At 39.3% G+C, this 22143-nt stretch overlaps 1 protein-coding gene across 1 annotated transcript in view; it reads left to right on the top strand.

Annotated features, from left to right (window-relative positions):
• The window catches only part of slc37a1 (solute carrier family 37 member 1), a 43149-nt gene extending 22057 nt beyond the window's left edge, over nt 1–21092 (top strand). Inside the window, 13 exon segments of the mRNA XM_088082843.1 lie at nt 176–228; nt 1826–1903; nt 3653–3691; nt 5750–5875; nt 6596–6686; nt 8533–8595; nt 8897–8982; nt 9335–9383; nt 10951–11024; nt 11134–11212; nt 12032–12129; nt 12841–12905; nt 16372–21092. Coding sequence (XP_087938969.1) covers nt 176–228; nt 1826–1903; nt 3653–3691; nt 5750–5875; nt 6596–6686; nt 8533–8595; nt 8897–8982; nt 9335–9383; nt 10951–11024; nt 11134–11212; nt 12032–12129; nt 12841–12905; nt 16372–16387 — 917 coding nt within the window. The 3' untranslated portion in view covers nt 16388–21092.
• The last annotated feature ends 1051 nt before the right edge of the window (nt 21093–22143 follow it).

Genomic DNA, 22143 nt, shown 5'->3' with positions numbered 1-22143 from the left:
CTAATGACCTCATTGCTTATTTGTACAAAGGCCATTGGCTTGTTGAAATAACCTGTTTTGATTGCACAAAAAAAGAACTGCAGCTAGCTGTGAGAGCTAAGACAGTTTGGTGGCTCACTGAGGAACAGCAGCAGCTCATCATATTAACTTTACTGCACCTTTTTTCCCTCTCCAGATCCAAATGACCTGAAAAGCATGTATGCTCAAAATATTTCTCCAGGCAAGAGCGTAAGTACAGCCAGTTCATCCTGTTTCTTTCTTCAGTAAATACACACACATTACAAAACCTTCTTTCTTTGTATTTAGATTTTTACGAGCTACAACAACGTCATGACGGCTGGTGTTATTTTCATCTTGTGAGTCTATGTGTGTGTCATCACAGTAAAATGTGGTCCAGCTGATGCCTATTGTAGCAAGAATAGAACATATTTATCATTTGCACTGCCTGAGTGGGGCTCAAGTAGAATAAAACAGCAAGATAAAATAGCATAAATGAATAGTTAAAATATATTATATTAATAGTGTTAAGTGTTAAGACATATCACTACTACCACAGCAGCTGTTTTGAGTATTATGGCAGGTCTTTATGGAGGATGTTTTCAGTCATAATTCAAATTAAAAGTAAATGGAAAATCTTAAAAGATAAAAGTAAAAAGATTATTAATTTACCACACTACTTGAAATAATCAGGCCACAATTAAACTTAAAAAGAAAAAGGAAACTGATAAAGCAAAATAAAAATGTGAAATGATTATATGAAAATGTAAAGTGACAATAAAAAAAATGAAATTTAAAATGCAAAATCTAGATGGAAATAATTAATTTGAAATCTTGAATTGTAAAGATGAAATTGAAAATGGCAATGCATCTCTTAATAAGAATACAGATGGTTTCACACATTTATTGATTCTGTTTGAACATCTGATCTAGCAGCTGTTCATTCATAGTAACAGCAGATGTCACCAGTGAAGGAAAATAAAACTGTATGTTATCAAGGTGTCCTATTTGGGACAAGCTGAAGCAAAAAATGCACCGGCAGGTGAACTGGCTTCAAATCTTTGCCTGTTATTTACCCTCCTATCTTAATGGTGACCACACAATAGATGTTTGCACAAAAGTTTATAAGTGTTATTCTTCTTCATTTTGGAGTTTGGCAGACAGATCTGCTGCTGGATTTCCCTTTGACTGATGTGTGTTTCTGACTCCTTAGTTATGAACAGGGGGAATCTGATTTCATTATTCAATATTTGATAGCCATTAGACATCTTAAAGTGCAGTAATAGACACTAACTGCTATACAGTTCTATTGTAGAGACTGATTGAGCAAATACTCTCTCATTGGCAGATTGGTGGTGAGGCTGACTCACATGCACAGGTTCTGATTAAGAAGCTGCATATTTATTCTGAAGTGTGAATGCAGCTCGAGGGACACACACAGTGAGCACTCAGCAGGAAGCATGGCAACTGTTACCATAGCTACAGTCTCCACATGTGTGTCTCTCAGGCAGAGTGTAAATTCACATACGCACGCACACATACACACACACACACCCATACAGACACACGCACGCACACGCACAGTTGAGTTTTTAAAGCGTTATGTCTTCAGTAGGAACTAGTGCGTTTGAAGCTGCAGAGGAGGGAAGTCACAAAGTATTGAGAGATAGACTATTGCGCAATACAAATACACTTGACTTGATTAACACACTGTTTCTGTCTTTTCATGGGATTTGCTGTCAATAAGAAAAATTTAGAATAACACCAGACTTTCCTTTTTAATGCCTGAAAATGTATGAATAATAATGTGATTTATTCTCTCTTCAAGCAGGTTCCAGCCAAGAGTTGGAATGGTGTAAATGGACACACTGAGGTGTATCTACAATACAAGGACAACAAAACCCAGGTGTGTGTGTGTATCTTGTACATGTGATGCTACTGTCTGTGTATATCAGAATCAGAATTAGAATCAGAATCCGGTTTTATTGCCAAGTACATTTACATATACAAGGAATATGACTTGGTTTTTTTTGGTGCAAAACATAACACAACATAAAGGAAGAATTAAATTATTGATTTTAAATAGTATACGACATAAGATAAAAATACAAAAGCAATTTATAAATATAAAATGAAAAAATAGAATATAAAGAACACAAAATGTATGTACAAAAGGTGCAATGGAGGAATAATACAGATGTACACAAGTTGGTACCCCTGGCGACTGCATTTAGACTGCAAAAATCTTAAAAGCAGTGTGAAGATTATCTTGCTGAACAAAACATCTTACAAATGTATGATAAACGTACCATAAACATTGGATTACCACAGAGATTATTTTCTGCCATGATCCAAAATCAAATCGGAAAATCCCATAGGCTTTTTGACGAGGGAACCAGGGCGATACTAGCTTCCGGGATGGCCTACAGAAAAACGTTATCCCTGGGCACCTTATTTGCTAACATGGGGGGAGGGTTTATTATGGGGGGCGATCCACATGTTTTATCTTCACTTTTTGGGAGCTGTCATGTCGTCCATCTTAATACACAGTCTGTCGTCAGGACACTGTTATCACACACACACACACACACACACACACACACACACACACACACACACACACACACACACACACAGGGTCTCACATACAGGCACAGTCAGACTCACAGCAGAACAGAGAGGCTCAGATTACAACAGAGAGAGAGAGAGAGAGAGAGAGTGGCTTCATTCTTTACTCAGGATACCATTACTTCACTATATCTTTACATAATGGATGTATAAAGAAAGCTAGGTACAGATTCGAGGCAGGGCCCTGTTCATTTCAATAAAAGTTGCTCAGTGGTGCAGTAAGCCAAAAAAGTTCAACTTCACAGTTATAAAATTGCCCAGATTTTCCGCATCGTTGGGAAGGTAAAGTAGGCACACAAAAGACTTTCGCAAGCCAGGCGGCTAACTTCCAGTTTAGAGCTCTGCTGATCTGAATGGAGATAAGATAAATTAACTGTGCCACTCTTCTGGACTTATGGAACGTTATTGGACAGAATTAGTCAAATTCTGATAGTGAAAGGGGAAGTACACACAAGAAAATATATCCAGTTATTTACAGATGTGTCCTTTATGGTGTAAGTCGATGGGAAAAAGTCTTTTTGGGCCCAGTACCATTATTTGATGGGACCTGGAAGCTGTAATTCCACAGTTTGACCATGTGAAAAATTGTCTTTGAAGCCCAGTGCTGTGCCTGTGAGCCTGCTTTATTTGGCAGAGTTGCCTCCTGCTATATTAATGCTGTCCATGTCGCATAGAGCTCCTTTACAGTTGCATCCGTTGTTGTTTTGCAGTAACTTACTCCCACAGACAACAGGCCAGACCAGTCACAGTTTAGATGTGTTAGACTCAGTTTAGTTAGCTGATTGCAATCTTTCCAGGAAAACATTTACAGCTAACAGTTAGCTTACCATACTGTACGTGGTAAGAAGAAACAATCTCAAGACAAGACCATCACCAGCTACAGCTGCAAAAATAATCAAATAACAGTTCAGTAGTGAACTGCTTTAGATTGTACAGGTGTAGCTTTTGAACCAGTAACTAAAGGATTGTTTCTCCTTCCCAACACTGTAGTAAGTTGCAATTGAATGTGTCACTGTAATCCATTCAGGCATACTACTATTACGAGGATAGTGTTCAATACAGGAAGGTCAGTTACTTCAGTGCCTCCAGGTGTTTCAGGGTTGCTTCAGCAGTCATGAGTCCGTCATATTTTGTGGGATGCTGGATCAACACAGTTCTCAAGAGACATCCACACCAAGAACTATAACTATAAATCTATTTTTTCAGAAGTCTTTCTGACTCAAGTGGATGGAGTCCACAACATAACTCTAACCACAACAACAGTGGTCAACTGAATCACTGGTAAAACTCTCAGAGCGATTTGGAACGATTGAAACACTGACAGCCAATAAAAATCCATCCAGATTTAAAGGGTGTCATGTTCAACATGGCAGGTGGCATGGCAGAGAGATTCATCACTGAGTTTTAAAAAAATGTAACTTTGATAAATCAGTCTTTATACAGACAGTGTCAAGAAGGACACCTGGAGGCTCCTCCTCAGAGTCGGGGGTAAGTGTTTGTCAGTATTATGTCTCTCAGTGCGATGTACGGCAGTAACAGGTCATCTATCCATTTTCCTAAGCTTCCATGACAGCTGGGACACACGTTTGGCTCCACTGTTTACAAAATGTTATCGTTCATCAGAGCGGATGCTCACAACATTATAGTTATTATTCATGGTGTGGACAGCCCTTCAGACTGAATTTAAGTGTCTGTCTGTCCTGCAGACTTGTGGACTGAATCTTTGCGGCACATCAGGAATACAAACCAAAGACTCTGTAAATGGCAAGAAGAGTGCATATGTTTCCTTGCAGACTTTATAGATATTAAATGTTTGATGTAAACAATCCTCAGTACTCTGAAGACACAGGCCAGTCAAGTCCACAAGTCTACATGTGCAGGGAAGTCAGAACATGAGGATTCACCCTCAGTATTTCTTGAATGTTTTTGCAATGATAGTTGGATTGGGTTGACCACATGTAATAATTCTTTCCAGACTTCAGTTTCAGCTTTCAGTCACTTTAAGGTCCGGTGTGCAGGATTTTATGGCATATAGTGGTGAGTGTAACATTGCAACCAACTGAAACTCCGTAGGAGGGCGCCTGCTCCATAGGTAGATATAAACAGCTCATTCTAAGGTAACGAAAACACAGCAATTCTTATTTTCTAGTGCATACACATTAAAGAAAACATAGTTATGAATAGTACTCTTCATTTCTACCAATATATTCCCCTAAATCCTACACACTGGACCTTCAATGCATTTGTCTGTATGGTGAACCCAGCCTGTCTTTTCCACCAGGGCTGACCTTAAAGACTAACTAAACCCCCAAACCACTTGTTTGAGCTCAAAAGCTATGTATATGTATGTGAATATATATATATGTATGTGATCATATATATATATATATACACTGTATATATATGTGTGTAGTGTAAAGTATTAAAATTCTGCATATTGTATATAAATATGCATAGTGACAGCCCTCTAGAGGTTGAAAGTGCTATTGCAATTGATAGCTATTGGCTGATCCCAGTAGCAGGAGCCTGTTTTCATCACCAACCAACCCCTCTGTCACAGTTCCATCACTGCCTCAGACCAAACAACAAAGGTATTTGTGTGTGTGTGTGTGTGTGTGTGTGTGTGTGTATGCGGAGGGCAGGGAGGTACTGTGGATCAAGAGGCGGCATGTTTGGGTGAAAGGATATTTTTCACATTCCAGGGAGAAAACGCCCAAGCCAAGATTGGAGGGTTTAGTTACTCTTAAATGCTTGTATAAATAATGGTTGACACAGGCATGTTGGCGTGTAATATTCTGTTTTCCCAGGATGAAACTGTGGTGTTGTAATTGATTACTTAATTGCATCTTTGATTACTCTTCAAATCACAGAATGGCAAAGTTACCTCTGTCCCTGTCTTCCATTTATTGTTACAACAGTGAGTCAGAGATCAACATTTCCATCATCCTAAAGTTCGTGAATAAAATGATGAAAATTTTTGGATTAAAAATCACCAAAAAAAATAAAAACCCACCAAAAGGTGCTGTGAACTTGTAATTGGTCATGAAGTAGGTGGACACTGTCGGAGTACAGTTACAGCTGTAACCTCTGATCACTGCTCAAATCACCCTTTCCTGTCCTTAAGAGTTACGACACAGAGCTGCTCTTACCCCGGGACAGTGTGTGTGTCCCTACACAGCCGGTCGTGGTGGTAAAGAGGGAATCGGAGCCGTCTGCCATCAGCTTCATGGGAGCTCTCGCATACCAGTAAGTGACACACACACACACACACACACACACACACACACACACACACACACACACACACACACACACACACACACACACACACACACACACACACACACACACACACACACACAGACTCACACAAACCCATCATCCAAAACACCTGGGAACTCATTTATGACACAGTGTGTAGGATGCAGACCAAAAGTATACCTGTGCACTGAAGCCAAAAATGGTGTGTGCCAAAAAGTTTTAGATCAAAATTTAGATAAAACCATGCTCATGCACACATGCAGGTAGCTCCCTTTACAAATCACAGCCTACCTGTGAATATGTGCACGTGTGGATCAGCCTCATATCCCATCCTCTACACGCCCACATTCAACCAGAAATGTTCCATTCAGAGCACCTCATGAACGCTGATGATTAGACATGAGCCTGCTGATCAGTGGTTCTTTAAGGTGAATCACAGAGACAACAGACTATCACCACAGTATTAATACCTGTACAGCAACAGCCTGATGTTTTTTTGACCATGCCAAAATGATGGCAGCAATCAGTGATATCTCTGACTCTGGGATATCATTTTAGGACAGAAGTTTAATAGGTGAACACTATTTATTTATTTCAGTTTGTTATGAGGAACTTGATCTGCATCATGATTAGGCCTCATAATGAGGATATGGAGTGTAATGATTTGTGTTGAGCTGTATTAATGTGTGTGTGCTGTTCGTGTCTGCAGGGAGTGATCGAGTTCTCTCTGTGTCTGCTGTTTGCCAAGCTGGTCAGCTACACCTTTCTCTTCTGGCTGCCGCTCTACATCACCAAAGCGGGTCAGGACCAAACACAATTACAGCCATTAACCCTTAGCCATTAACCTTGATGTTACTCACTCTGCACACAAAGGTGCTTTTTTAAAATCAAGCTTAACAGCTTATACATTAATATGATTTTCTACTTTCATTTAGTTTGTTGTTTTAACATCACTCCTAATGATGAATTTCAAATATTCATTGATTTTCAGAGTTTTAACACTTTAAATGCCAGGTTTTTGTCATGATGCCACTATGTTTTTAAATAGAAAAAAATAAATTTTCAATATACTACATTCAAAGTAGATTTTTAAATGATAACAGCCTGGGGTCATTAGGTAGAAAATATTAAAAATGACAAATCCAAAGGCAAAAGCCCAGAGTGACACCCAGAAATAATATAATGCATGTTTTTATGCTCTGATGGCTTATGACAATTTCATTTCCACAGTGTATTTTAGACCTTTTAAAGGAGCTGAGCTGGAAATTCCAAGATAAGTCCAACAAAAATACACAGTCTTGCTAATTTGATGCCATTTGCATGAACACAGCGTTTGGTGCAGAAAATGCACTAAACAGTCCCTAAGGCTTAACATTCTTCAGTTTTGTCTGTTTCTCTACAGAATTATTACTGATAAAGTAAAGTCAAAGATTGTCCAGAAAGGATTATTCCATTGAATTCTTGATGTTCCAACACTATATGCAAGTATACTGTTATGCTTTTTGTCTGCTTGTTCTTAAATATTGACTGACACAATATGATATTCAATATCAAGGAAATATTTAAACCCAGGATGCCATATATTAAACACAAGTATTGCAGATGTCACAGGCATCGTGCCCCAACATTCAGTGTGAGTTACTGTGGTATCTTTGGAAAGCTAGAGATCCCTCTATTAAAGAAAGTTCCATGGGTTTGAACAATCAGCCAGTCAAGTTCCTGCATGCTAAACTGGAAACTGATTTCTTTATGGAGCTGGCTCTGTGCTTGGAGCATTTTCATTAGAGCTGTGACCTGTTGTCATGTTTGATTCAAAACCGATTCTAGATCCAAATTAATTTAATCAAAAGAAGGGGCACTAGAGTTTGGCTTCCCATAAAACCATAATAGAATACAGAGGCTAAAGCACACCTTCAAAAGCTCACAGACAGAAGGAAACTGTCCACAGGTGGAGACAAGAGAATTCCCGCAGGTCTGATGATTGTAGCCTCCTGTGTCCTGGTTGCACCATGAGGGGAACAATAGATTTAGTAGATCTGATCTGATCTGAATTTGGCTCTGTTGGCTTTATTAGTTATTGTAAGAGACAGTAATTCATTTATGACAATGATTTTAGAGGGCAGAACAGGACACATACTTCTTCCTCTAAGCGTGTTTAAGCTTGTGCTGCTGCTGGATCCTTTCTGTTTATCTGACTGCATTCACATCAGACTGTGCTGTGTTGAAGTTGATACAGATTTGTTACAGGTCTGACCTGGTACGATTGCTGTCAGGACTTTTAGGTCAAATGATCTTGGGGACTTTTTCACATTTTAGACTAACATTAACTACTTGTGAGAATAACAGAGAGGCTTAACACTTGAGGCTAGTGTGGAGACTGACAGCTGAGCAGGCCTTTACACAGCAATGTAACATTATCTGGTCTGTGATCACAAAGCCTCTGCAGCACCTCCGCCTGAACAATGTCACTGTGTTATTGTGTTGTGCTACAATGTGCAGGCAGACCAGCCCCCTCACTTTCATTACCACCACTCATACAGGAGAAAGACAAATGAACGTGTGTGTGTGTGTGTGTGTGTGTGTGTGTGTGTGTGTGTGTGTGTGTGTGTGTGTGTGTGTGTGTGTGTGTGTGCGCGTGTGTTGCAGCTCACTTAGATGCCAAGAAGGCAGGAGATCTCTCCACCCTGTTTGATGTGGGAGGAATAGTAGGTAGGTGCTTTTGTTTACATTGTTCTCTTATCTTGAACTTATCCTGCACATGCGCATGTGTGTATGCATGTGATGTTTCTTCTGTCATTTGCCTACTGTTTGTATTGACTCGTCCATTATGGTTGTGTAATGTGTAATGTGAAAGATATTATCAATTATCAATATTTTCCTGGCTCATTGCCTCTCACTATAATGTGTGTGTGTGTGTGTGTGTGTGTGTGTGTGTGTGTGTGTGTGTGTGTGTGTGTGTGTGTGTGTGTGTGTGTGTGTGTGTGTGTGTGTGTGTGTGTGTGATATACAGGTGGGATCTTGGCAGGAGTGATCTCTGACAAACTGGGGAAGAGAGCCACCACCTGTGCGGTTATGTTGCTGCTGGCTGCTCCCACAGTAAGTTTCCACTACACTGTGCTCATCCACAGTCCAAAGTCAGAGTCAAAACATCAAGCTCAGTAACTTCTGGCAGTGCTTCATAGGGAAGTCTGGCCCACTAGTCTGTGGCAAGTAGAATGATGGACAGCAGCCAAGAAAAGAAGTGACTGATAAATAGACAAGGAGCATGCAGAGAGTCAGGTTACCCTGCAATGCTCACCAGGCCTCTGTTTGCATCAGCTCCCCCTGCCGTGTGCCACTAAAGGAAACATGTTTCACTGAAGCTAAATGTGTGTCTTTGTCAGCCGACAGGTTACACAGACACACACAGCATCTGTGTTCTGACCGTTATGCATTCTTTTTCCTGCAGCTGTATGGCTTCTCCATGATCAGTGAGTTTGGTTTGGGACCCACCATCGGTAAGAGCCAACTCTCAGAACATTCTCCAGTTCTTGAATGTCACCTGCTTTTCTATATGTTATGTTGTCATTGAATGAATAGTTTGGGGATTTGGGTCCATCAATGAGACAAAATGTTTTATTTGCAGTGATCACTTAGTGCTCTGAGGACTTGATTGCCATTTTTTTGTTTTAGACATTTTAAACACAAAATATTTTTTTTTCAGTTGTAAAAGTAAAAGATTTCTTTAACTACAGTAAACACACATTTAAAGTGATTTAATAGCAGGTCTAGTCAATCCCCAACCAGTATAACTTGAAATGTTCATTTTATGACATGGTTGTAAACATGTTGTGAACTAAGGCAGCCTTTTGCTCAGTTACTTCCTCTAAAATGTTCTTGTATCTCTTTTTTTCTCCTAAAGTCTCCTGAACACTGTTTTAGAATCATGTTTAGTCCCTCCAGGATGTTGTGATTGCAACAAAATTCAGCCAGATCCCCAGATTTCAGCATGACCTTGCAGTATTGTACAATCACTGCAACTTTACTGCAAATTCAAAACGGGTCAAATCTTATTTTGTTATAGAACTGCACTCAGCGTATTGCTTCAGTCAGCTCACCTTGCACAGCAGAGAGCTAGCAGCATGGGCTGGTCAGCAGGAACTCCAGGATAGCAGATTAGCTCGGAGATTCAGCAACTGGTTAAACGGAGATTTCCACTCTGTTACTTCATTCCACTGTACATACTGTAACATGGAGCATCCATGCCAGGTCTCCACAGCACTATATTCTCTAATCATACATGTGGAGTAGAACACAGAGATGATAACATGCACCTGCTCCTAACCTTTGAGAGAGTTAGATCCTTTGTGTGGATGCCAGTTGGAGGAGGTTTGCAACAGTGTTAAAAAAAATCAACTCTGGTGTATCACAACAAAACAAAACAAAGGCACCACCTTGTGGTGCTATTTCTACACTGGATTCATGAACGCAGCGGGAAAGTCGTATGTATGTGCATAAATGCCAATCAGTCATAAACTGACAAAAAACATCTAAAATATTGTCATATGTATTGTTTTTGCAAAATTCAGGAAGGACTGCATACTGCATAAATCAACACAGAAACACAAACACTTGAGCTAAATATCCCAGCCTGTGTCCAGCTGCTAATCATACATCCAAAAAAAATCAAGGTCACATGAGCTGGCTAAATTTATCAGGGTAGCTCATCAGCACTGATTGGTTGAGCCGTAATTATCCTCAGTGGCGTTTACATTGAGCTCATGATGCACACAGCTGCGGCTCATTATCTTCTCCTCACACTGAAGAGGATCTGCAAATGTCAGTGTGCGATACCGCAGAGGATGAGGTGCAGTATAATCATCAGAACATACAGTGACATCAGAGAAAGCATTGCTGCTCCATGTCTACACACTTTGTTCCAGACTCAAGTAGTTCTCAAAGATCCACTCGTGTTTAGGATGACGGGTGCAATTAGGTCAACAGGAGTGCAGTAGCTGTGACTGTATGTGGTGGATCCCCAACTGTAAACCCAGATAGAACTGACCCAGTGTGTGTGTTCCCCAGGCATGCTGTTAGTGTGTGGTGGCCTGGTCAATGGACCATACTCCCTCATCACAACCGCGGTGTCTGCTGATTTGGTAAGAGTGTTCAACTCTCATTCCAGTCCTCTAAGTTTGGACATTATTATGAACTCAATATGCACGGGTTTCCTCTCTCATCCCTCTCTCCTCTGATGTTTGGCCCCAGGGGACCCACAAGAGCCTGAAAGGCAATGCCAGAGCATTGTCTACTGTCACAGCCATCATCGATGGCACAGGATCTGTAGGTCAGTATCACTGAGATTTCTGCACTGTAAGACACACAATAAAGAACCCAGCAAGCACAATTTTAGCTACAAAATTACAGAAATGCCATATGACCCTTTGTCATGCAGACTTACCAAAGAGCAAAGTTTAAACTACTTGAGGGATAAGTCTGTCATCCAAAATGTTTTTGATTATAAACAAATCCCATGAAAAAAAAACAAACCAATAGTGTATGGTCCCTCTTACAAAACTTTTGAAATCATCCAGCCTGTCTGTAGCCCAAAACCCACTGGTTACTACTGAAGATGTACATCTTTGAAAATAACTCATATATAACATTTTTAAGACTCAGTGATTTCCTCAAATAGCTGCTCACTGTAGTTATATCAAATGTTACTCAAACATAAGGAATATTGTTTGTTAGGGACTATTTTCAGCAGCAGAATAATCCATATTTGGTGCTGTGGTGAGTATTTGGGCAGCTTGATGGTGTATGTGGGATTGAGTCACAATAGTGAGTGTCTTCATGGTGATGAAGGAAAATGTGACCCAGGTCAACAGTGTGGCTGACTGATATGTATTGATAGTTTTTGGGCAACAGTTAAGGCTATGTGTCACAGAGGACTTTGGGGATTAAATATTGCCAGTGTAATGTTTTAATGATCTATGTAGTGATCATGTTGGTGTGTCTTCTGTTATTTCTCAATACAGTGTAGCATTTTCCCTAAAATCTAAGATTCATTAGGAATTCAAGCTGAAATCGTTATGGGTTTGTCATTGAAGTGCTGAGATAATCCTGACACACAAACAAATGCTGCTTCTTGTGTTGATGCTGTCAGGTGCAGCGCTGGGCCCTCTGCTGGCTGGGCTGCTGTCTGCAGGCGGCTGGGATCAGGTCTTCTACATGCTGATGACTGCTGACTTCCTCGCTCTGCTGGTGAGTGCTTTGAAAACTATCAACAATAACAATGGTTCCAAATGTTTGTCATTGACTTGTTGGTATAGCTGCACCAAACAACCCTCTGAACTTAACATTAGATCAAACTACCACTTGTAGTGATGAACCCGCAGAGAATTATCATCGACTCTGAAGTTGCAGTTTGTTTTGTCCATAGTCATCGCTGTCATCAAGCTTGATTCCAGCTGGCAGATGTTTTCAGCTTTAAAGTTTGATAAACTCACAGTACACTATCTGCTCAGCAGCAGGCAGAACAGAGTGGAGCATTTGGTAGCAAAAGAGACAGATTTCTCTGGAGTTGGTGGAGACCAAAACCAGAGCCCAAAGACAGTCAGTAGTGTATTTATGTTCATCACATAGACACAAACATGACACCGAAGGGATGTTCGTGTTGCGAACAACTTAATAATGTGATGATATTTCAGATGTTGTCATTTATAGCTTCCTCTGCTGCACCCAAGTGGACAAAAAATCAAATAATACAGCTTTAAATGCACATTTTGGCATCAGCACCACATAATAGGAATATGTTTAATAAACTCAAACTAATATTTGAGAGTGTGTGTGTGTGTGTGTGTGTGTGTGTGTGCACGCGCGCGCGCGTGTTCGTGTGTGTGTGTGTTTGTGTGTTTGTGTGTGTGTGTGTGTGTGTGTGTGTGTTTGTTTGTTTGTTTGTTTGTTTGTTTTCAGCTTTTGCTACGGCTTGTGACAAAGGAGCTGACCTCATCTAAATCCCGTCCCATCTCGGCTGTAGAGTGAGTCCTTATTTTCTCCTGTTCATTTGTAGTGTTTGTGTTCTGTGTCTTTTGCATGTTGTTGTCCTTCCAGTCAATTACATTATATAGTACCTCTCACAGATTCACATAATGGATCATTTAGATTTAAGGTTTAAATGTTGGGCTGTGGGTTTTCTCCAGTTGTGTTCAAAAACTATAAACACATACAGTGCATTGAAAACTACTATCTGTTAAGTGTTCGTACAATACGGTATGTTCTGCAGCACTTATCCTGTAAATTATTTTCCTGTTAGTAGTGTCAGTAGTAGTAGAAGTAGTAGTAGTATCCCTGAAAGACTTTTGGAGGACTGACAAGTGGGATTTACTGGGGGCTGTGTAGACATTTGGTAGCAAATTTATTTATTTTTTTTTTAAAGATTAGTTTTTGGCATTTCTTGCCTTTATTAGACAGGACAGATCAGTAGCGTGAAAGGGGGAGAGAGAGGGAATGACATGCAGCAAAAGGCCAAGAGCGGGAGCTGAACCCAAGTCTGCTATGGGAAGGACACTTCCTTCATTTATGGGGCACCTGCTTTATCCACTCAGCCACCAGATGCCCTTTGGTAGCAAATTTAAGAAATATTTTTTTAAAGATCCTCCCAGATAAATTCTCCATCATTTTAGCAGCCGTAATATGATGTATTTTTCATATTTTAACTGCAACATTAAGGGCTTCAAAAACTCTAAAAAGAAAATTGCAGGTATAGAGCTGTACTCTTGCACATTTACTGGAAAGACATGTACAATAGATGGAATCCAGAACCAGCTGTATGAAGCGAAAGCTTTTTTTGCTTCAGTGCATACAACCAAAGCAGCAGTAGTAATATTGTTGCATAAAAACCTGAAAATAGATACTATTCTAGAAAAAAAGGTCAAGGCAGGGAGGTTAGAGTTGCTTCTATGAAGTGCAGATTCTTTGGTAGGAGACTTGCTTTAATAAGTTAATGGCAGAATTGTCTGGTTTTGAACAAGCTATCAGGCTAGACACGAGTCCTGCATCAGGATGGGTACCCCACTGGTGACAAGAAACTAGGTGATTTGCACATAGAATTTTCATTTTATTTCCAGGTGTGGTTTCTTTGTTTACCAAAGAACACAAAGGTCAGCTCACGGGTGTTTGAGTAAAAATAATTAAATGTATTATTTTAATGTTTTAGTCCTGTGACTGCTGACTTTGCGTGTTGTCTGTCTTCTGCATCAGCTGGAATATGAGTTGTGTTATGAACAGACACACTCACTGTGGAGATGTGCTGCTCAATATTATGAGAATAGGCAAAAAATATTCATTTAAATTGTATTCCCATTGTAACCTTATTTTTTTTAAAAACTGAATGTCCTTGTCCGACCCAAATTTTACAGGTTTATCTTCAAATGCCACTAGATGGCGAGTCAGTCCATCTTTATTCTAGGACATCGATTTTTGGGAACAGTTTGAATTTGAATTTAGTGTCTTAATTGAGCTCAGAAGCTCATCAGTGGAGGATGAAAAATTATTTTGGATTCCATTAAAGGTGTTTTTTTTTAAAAAAAAAAACCAAACAAACACAAAAACAGGTCATTTCTAATAGTATAAGATGAATACGTAATTTAATCAATAACAAATGAATGAAAGACTAAGAATTCCTCTTGTGACATACTGGCAGAGAACAAGGTGACACTGAAAGAATCCCTGCTGAGAATGAAGATATTCAGTCACATCTCTACTGAAAAGTTTGATATTTTTTTAGGACTTCAGATTTTGGATCTACGTTGAAACTAGGAGTGTGCAATATGACGATATTAGATTTTGAAGAACTGGAAAGTGTCCAGGATCCGCCGTCATGGAGAGATCGCTGTATAGTGCTACAGTGCACATTTTATCTGTTGTAGTTCTATGCTCATACATGCTACGCGTCCAAACTTTTTGGCTTTCTTTTCGGGTCGAACAGAGCTGCAGAGGGAGGATGTGTTAATGATCAGAGAGAGCAGCTGCCCCCCACTGTGTGACTGTGTTTAACATTATAAGTGTATAGCTCTGCTTTTTAACATATTTCAGGGTTGCCAACTCTCACACTTCTGGCGTGTGACACACACTTTCACCATCAGTCTCACACTCTCATGATTCCAAAGCAAATCTCATGCCAAAACACTGCGACAGCACAAGTGTTGAACAATCATGTAATGCAGTGAATGACTGTAGAATACAGCTGATTATTTGACAACTGAGTGCTGTTTCATTATCACAGATAAAACAGAGAGAGACAGACGGACAGAGCGGAGCTTCTCCTCACAGCACCAAAGTGTCTGAATGAACCAAAAGATAAATATTCAGAGTTGGAAAATGATTTCTTTAAACTTCTAAAGACTATTTTGTGTTAGTTTCAGGTTTAGTCAGACTTTGGATGGCAGTATTTAGAGCGCATCGTTCCGTGTCTCATCCAGCCGCTTGCACTGAGCTCTCATTATTATTACCAGGGCCAGATGTAGTGATTTGGGGGCCTGGGGCCACAGGCCTTATTTTCAACCTTTCTCTTAATTTTATGTGAAAAATCCCTAAAATATGTCTTCAGTGTACTCAGTGATGGTAAATAAGTCCCTGAAGAAAAAAGGTTGGGAACCACTGTACACAATCAAGCCATTTACTAGTTTTTAACCTGGTCTTGTTTTTTTCTCAGCTGAAGCAAACTATTTTCTGGTCCGTTTCATGCCTTCCCTATAGAAACACAGATCAATCAATCATAGCAAACTGAGTCTTAGCTTTCTTTCCCCTCCCTCTTTATTTCACAAGTGGGAATTCATGGATGAAAATGAAAACACAGAGTTTGTGTGTTTGTCCCCCTCAAAAATTCAACATTGATAATATTTTACCAAATAGATATGGTTCCCATCAAAACAGTGGAAAACAAAATTGCACACACAGATTAAAATCTGTTAAAAAGGTACTTTGGCCTAAATGTTGTGTTATTCTTTTTTATTTTAGGGCTATATTTTTTAAATTGTGAAACAGGCTTGGTTGTACTGTTCAGTCTTAAAATCCAAAACGAAAAGCATTGTGATAAAATTGTGATTGTGATCCTGCCTTTAAAAAAACATGATATGATGTTTTTGCCATATCGCCCACCTATAATTGAAACTGATACTTTGAATGGGATTTAAACACTGCCTTAGTGACTTTATTATTTAAAAAAGCATAATGGGCTTTCCTTCTGTGATCGAAACTGTCCCCCATCACTGTTGGATAAAAGTATTTTCAAGAACTTTGTCAGCTGAATTAACATTCTGAAGAACATAAGATGTGATCATAATGAATAGTTTGATAAATGTTCTCAGCAAAAAGAAAAATATAGAGCAAATGTTCCTGCACGGACAACAACTTCAGTTTTCATCAGGCTGATTGCTCTGCACTGTAAAACTTAATGACTACAAACTTATCAATACGGTGTTAATGTTTGTCTCTGCTTCACAGGCTGAAGGAGCACTGAGCACTTTGATTGCACTGCCTCTTCGTAGGAGCACACACGCACACACACACACACACACACACACACACACACACACACACACACACACACACACACACACAGCAATGTAACCACTTGTCTAAGCCTGAAATGGACTGTGGCTCTGACAATAACTGGACTGTCCTGGTAATAAGATATTTACCACACACACACACACAGGCACATGTCAGTAAAGCAACATGTGTTTGTGTGTGTACACACACAGTGCTGTGCCAGCTGCAGTAGCTGACAGTAAACAGGACTGATGTGGTGTCCTGAGGAAGAGCTGAAGCTGAACTTGTGGCAGCAGTCAGTGTGGAGGATTCACGTGCACTTACAGGACTTGCACACACAAACACACACATTCTCAGCTTCTCTTCTTCTATTGACCTGCTTCCTATGGCAGCCAATTAGAGCGTGATCACACTGCCTGCTCATCCCCTCAAAGGACTGGCACAGATATGACAGTAGCCTTATTTTGACATGTACATTAGAACTACAAGTGACAGCTATTTATTGGGGACAACATTCTATGAAACAGCAACTTCCATGATGGTTTTATGGATCCTACTGTACTGCAGCTCTGCACCTGTTGTTATCCTTAAAAGCACAGCAAACCCTGACCTCCCCATGACATCCCTAAGCTCAACTGTCATTTTTATATCTAAACCCAATCATCTCAACTATTATACCCAAGGGACCATTTTTAATTTGATCTTTGAGTCGCAGTGTTCTCATTGGTGACTTAAAAAAACAAAGAAATACGCTGAGACAGTCAAAGCTTTAGGGAGGGATCAAGAATGGGGTCACCAGGATTAGGTTCATTTGCTAGACCCAAAAATGGCAAGAGAATAAGTGCTATAAAATGGCAATAGAGTGTGTTCATGGGGCTTGGTGGGATCCATCATGTTGTTAAACAACTGTTTACCTCAGTGTGAAAGTTTGCTTGTTACCTTGTTAGCTGGTAGCTGCTAAGCTAGGGTAAAATCTTGCAGTTAGCTGCTGTACTCAAATGGGAACCTGAATCCCTGTGAACTCTTAACCCTTTGAAATCTGAGGAAGTTGTCTTGATTTTGTTCAAAAACATGGAAAGAAAGCACAAAACAAGAAGAAATGACCCTAAATTGAGCAAAAAAAAGTAGAATGAAAATTTGTAAAATAAATAAATACATTTTTTAAATAATAATAAATATATATACACACACAACAAAATGACCTGGGGAAAGAGATTATAAAAAGATTATAGTAATTCTTATTACAAATATAGATTTTTCCCAACTTTTTTCTTCTTTTCCTTGACATTTTCCCTTAGCTTTTTAAAAAGAATTTTCTAAATCTACTAATTTCTTGCAGTTTGAGGAACATTTCTTACCAAATTGCTTATTGCCTTTCACTCCCCATATTTTGGAAAGAAATCACACCAATTTGCTCACTGTTTGAAGGTTTAAATATTTGTGAAAGGCATCTGAAAGCAGCACAAGAACAGTGATGTCACTGCGGGTTTCAAAGGGTTAAGTTGAGTGGTGTATCTGTGGTATGGTAAGTAAATTATCAGAAATTGTGTGTCAGAATTATGTTCACCTTTTACCATTAAAGTAATGTCCTCTGTGGCCCCTTTCACACATGAAGCTTGGCATGGCCCTCACAGGTACCCTGTGGAGTTTCTCATTTCTAGTAACTTTCTATTAACTGCGATACACATTCCTACCAATGCTTTTACACGATGCCACTGAGCTACAGGTGACTCTTAATGCAGTGGAAACAGGCAGATCAAAAGAAGACTGCACGCTGCTGAAAATGAATCTAAACAATGAAGGATTGAAAATACGTCATAAAAATTAGCTTTGCAAAAGTTTTATGAGGAATTAAATGCATTTAAAGCCTCTGTCAGAGCCCCAGGATACACGCAGTGTGTTTTCTTGGATAATACTGAATGTAAATAGAACTTAGTTTCCAAGAAACTCTACAGTGCACCTTTAAAGGGGCAGTTCACCCAAATTCCTCAAATCTCACTCATCTGTTGTCATAAAGTCAGATCATTTTGGATTTATTTGTCCAGATTTCCATGTCAGCCTCTGAGATTTTTGTGTCCACTCCAGTACAAGGGGGGTGAATTAAAATTCAATTTGTCTTTCAACAGCAACATCTTTTTAGAACACATGGTCAACAGTTTTTATAGCAACTGTTGTCAAAAAAGAAGTGGTTAACCCTTTGAAACTTGAGCATATTTTCTTAATTTCTCTCAAAAACATGGGAGGAAGGCAGTGATTGAAAATGAGCAAAAACAAACAACCATGCAAAAACCTAAAAGAATGTTTTAAAAAAAAAAGGAAAAGACCTGGAAACTGCATGGAAAAAATAATATTTTTTAAAATAATTTTCTAATTATCATTTTTTCCCCTAGACCTTTAAAAAATAATTTCCTAAATCTGTTTATTTAAAGAACATTTCTCACTCAGTTGCTCATTGCCTTTTACCCCATATTTCTGAACGAGATCACACCAATTAGCTAGGGTTCAAAGGTTTAAATACTTGTGGGTGTCTACCAGCAGCACAAGAACAGTGGTGATTGAAAAGGTTAAACTACAAACTGCGACTTGTGTGTATAAACCTGAGTTATAGGAACACTGTCTCTGTATGTTTATATGGACATTTCTAAATGTCATATTTTAATGCTTTGAAAAGGTTACATTTGGATTGTATTTGGGTGGAGGCAGAAATCTCTGCTTGGACAAATAAAATCCAAACTGTCGACATGGATAGATGTCACTAGAAAGAGGTGTGAAAATTGTTCGTAATTTATGTGAAGTGACCCTTTAACTTCAATGAAAACACTAGTAGCTTCCTTTTTCACACCATCAAGCTGGTGTTTTTAAAAACTCTGTTTACATGTGACAAGACAGTCCCAGCTCATATTTTCTCTTTCTTTTATTTATATTATATTTATATTGTCCTTTGCTCAAATCATGAGCTGCTCAAAGAGAGAGAGAGAAAGAGAGAGAAAATGAGCTATCTCTCTGACAAAAGCTCTCAGTGGACAAATGAGTCTGTCAGAGGGGCACTGGAGCGTAACTGTGGCTGATGTGTGAAAGGAGCACAAACTTAGACCACTGCCCTCTGTTGTGGAAGTTGCTGTTTTAGTGTCACCTTTGCCTTACTGAACCAAAGACATTGTGGGGATCCTGTTTAATTTAAATAAGAGACTACTTATTTTGAATCATTTAAGTTATTCCTGTCGGTTTTGTGGTGGTTTCTGGGTTTTTTTCTGAATTTGTTGTGAAATTAAGGCACCAAAGTTGTATTTTTATATCAAAGCTGCAGATAATAATGTATGTTTTTTCTGTGGATGGGTGGGTGGGATCTCAGATATTATGAATGTAAAGCTCTTTTCAAATTAGATGAATAAGTTTTTAAACCTCATTTGGATATATTTTGCAGTGCAATGTTGATAGGTTAGTCTTTAAGCTAGTTGGTCACAGTGACTAAAAATTATCTCACACTCTAAAATCAGAATCTCAGTGAAAATTCTTTCAATATATGATCTTATTAGTTTGATCTCTAGAAATCATGACCTGGTTACTCAGAATAAACTACAGACTGTGTTGTGAGCAGTTTCAGTTGTGGCAACTATTTTCTTGCTATTGAACCATGTACGCTACTTTGCAAATGCCAGGATGATAAAGGAATGAGCAGCCCTACTCTCCCAGTGAGTGGCCAGGACTTGTTGCTTGCATTGGTTGAATCTGTAGGTTCAGGGAAGAGGGGAGAGGGAGGAGGAGGAGAGGGACTGGTTAGGGCTATGGTGAAAATCTGTAGGTTTACATAAAGTCAGAAAAGGTCAAATTATTGTGCTAGTCCAACTAAAACTGGAAATGTCAGCATGTTAGTCTGAATAAAAAAGGATGAAGTTGAATTTCTCAAAGTTGGACTAACACCTGGATAATGAGGCTGGGGGTCTATTTACTCTTTCGTGTATACACCTCAATCAGACCTGATCTGGCTTAGGCGTTCTGCACATGCTCCATTGTCCCCTCACCAGGCTTTGACACAGAAGACAAAAAAGCACAAATATGTAGAAGAAAATCTGGGGAAAACAGAAGAAGAAGGGAAGAAAACAAAGCAAGAAGAAGGTAAAAGTTAAGCGTGGAGTACATACAAAATGTGTTCGCCAAAAAGTTATCCATGTTGTCACTGTTCCACATGCAACCTGTTTGCTTACTTGTTTGGTTTGTGAAGTAAAAGGTCAACCAGAAGAAGGTCTAATAGCAAATAGCTGAAAGGGAGCATATCTCCATCTACCGTGGTGGAGTCGGACATACTTCCATACTTCTGCACAGTGATTCAGTTGGCGCGTGTAGTTCAATACAGATAAGAGGAAAAATATGTATTTTCGATTTTGGGGTGAACTTTCTCTTTAAACTTTCTGATGGTAGCAGTGAGACATTGACATGCCTTCCATAGAACAAGACCACATGTTGTGTATATTTATTATGTGTCAGTGGTAGGCCTAGTACTTGAAAAATTGTGTGCCTTGTTTATCGTTTTGTCTTTTTGCTGGGCTGTTGATTTTGTGAAGAAAAAAACATATCCTAATGTTTCCTTGCTTCTTTGGGAATTAACCTGGTTTGGGGATGGCTCACTCCCAAAGCATTGTGGAGAAAAAACAAATAAACCATTGTTTTCTTCACTTCACTGTTCCAGGGTTGTGTTTTTGATGGCTCTTTTTGCAGCGTAGTACTACAGGTCGGCTAAATCTGTCTAATTCATGGCATGGAGTGGCCTTAAGTCTCAGCTGGAGGTGACAGGTGTCATCCAAAATGGTAAGCTCCTGACAGACAGAAACCCACTCAGTGACACAGGCAGACTAGAAATCACACACACACACACACATACACACAAGGACTGGAAAGGGGCGGTCTACAATCATATTGATCCTTTATTTTAGCTGGGACTTCACTAATCTCTAGAAAGACATTATCTTATTATCTGCATATGTATGCACAACATGTAGACAACAAGACAAAGTTTTGGTATTAAGCATTCTGGTTTCCATTTGTAGTGTGTTTGTGGTCTGAGCATAGATGTGTATTAATAACAAGATACCAATAAGGCCAGATCATTACAGTGGAGTCCTGAGGATGTTTAACTGCAAATGGAGCAGCATGTGACATGATGATTGATTTGTCTACCTTCAGCCCATAATCAGTCCACGATCAGTCCACGATCAGCCCATGATCAGTCAACCATCAGTTCACAATCAGCCTCTTTCGCTCCTTGGTCCCAAAGTGGAAACCCTGAAGAAAATGTTACGTTAGCATTTAGCTATCTATGGCGTGTTAGCTTAAAACAGTGACATATCAGATTAAGGTAAGGGTAAAGGCCTTTGCACACTTAATCTGTTTTTTTAGTCCCAAATCTTTGCATATCTAAAAATAACATTTGTGTAAAATGCATTTGCATACTGACTTCGAAACTTTCATCCATCATTAAAGTTTTTGGAACAGGTTTAATTTTCTCTGTGTTTGACATCATACATCCCCCTCATGACACTGTTACCTAAGAATATATTTAAGAACATTGGTTTGGTTTAATTTTGAAGGAACTTCAATGGAAAAAACAACTAGAGTGACCATCACAAGCTGGTATGACTGGCTAAACCATCAGATGTTATGCATAAGTATCCTTGAAGCTGGTCAAACAAGCTGCTCAACCATCTCAAGCTGTAGTCTTCAGCAGGC

This window comes from Plectropomus leopardus, chromosome 10 (genome assembly GCF_026936395.1).
Source record: "Plectropomus leopardus strain MGB_pleo_1.0 chromosome 10, ASM2693639v1, whole genome shotgun sequence".
Taxonomy (NCBI): domain Eukaryota; kingdom Metazoa; phylum Chordata; class Actinopteri; order Perciformes; family Serranidae; genus Plectropomus; species Plectropomus leopardus.
The sequence above is the reverse complement of the archived record's forward strand: the minus strand, read 5'-3'. Positions and strand labels throughout refer to the sequence as shown.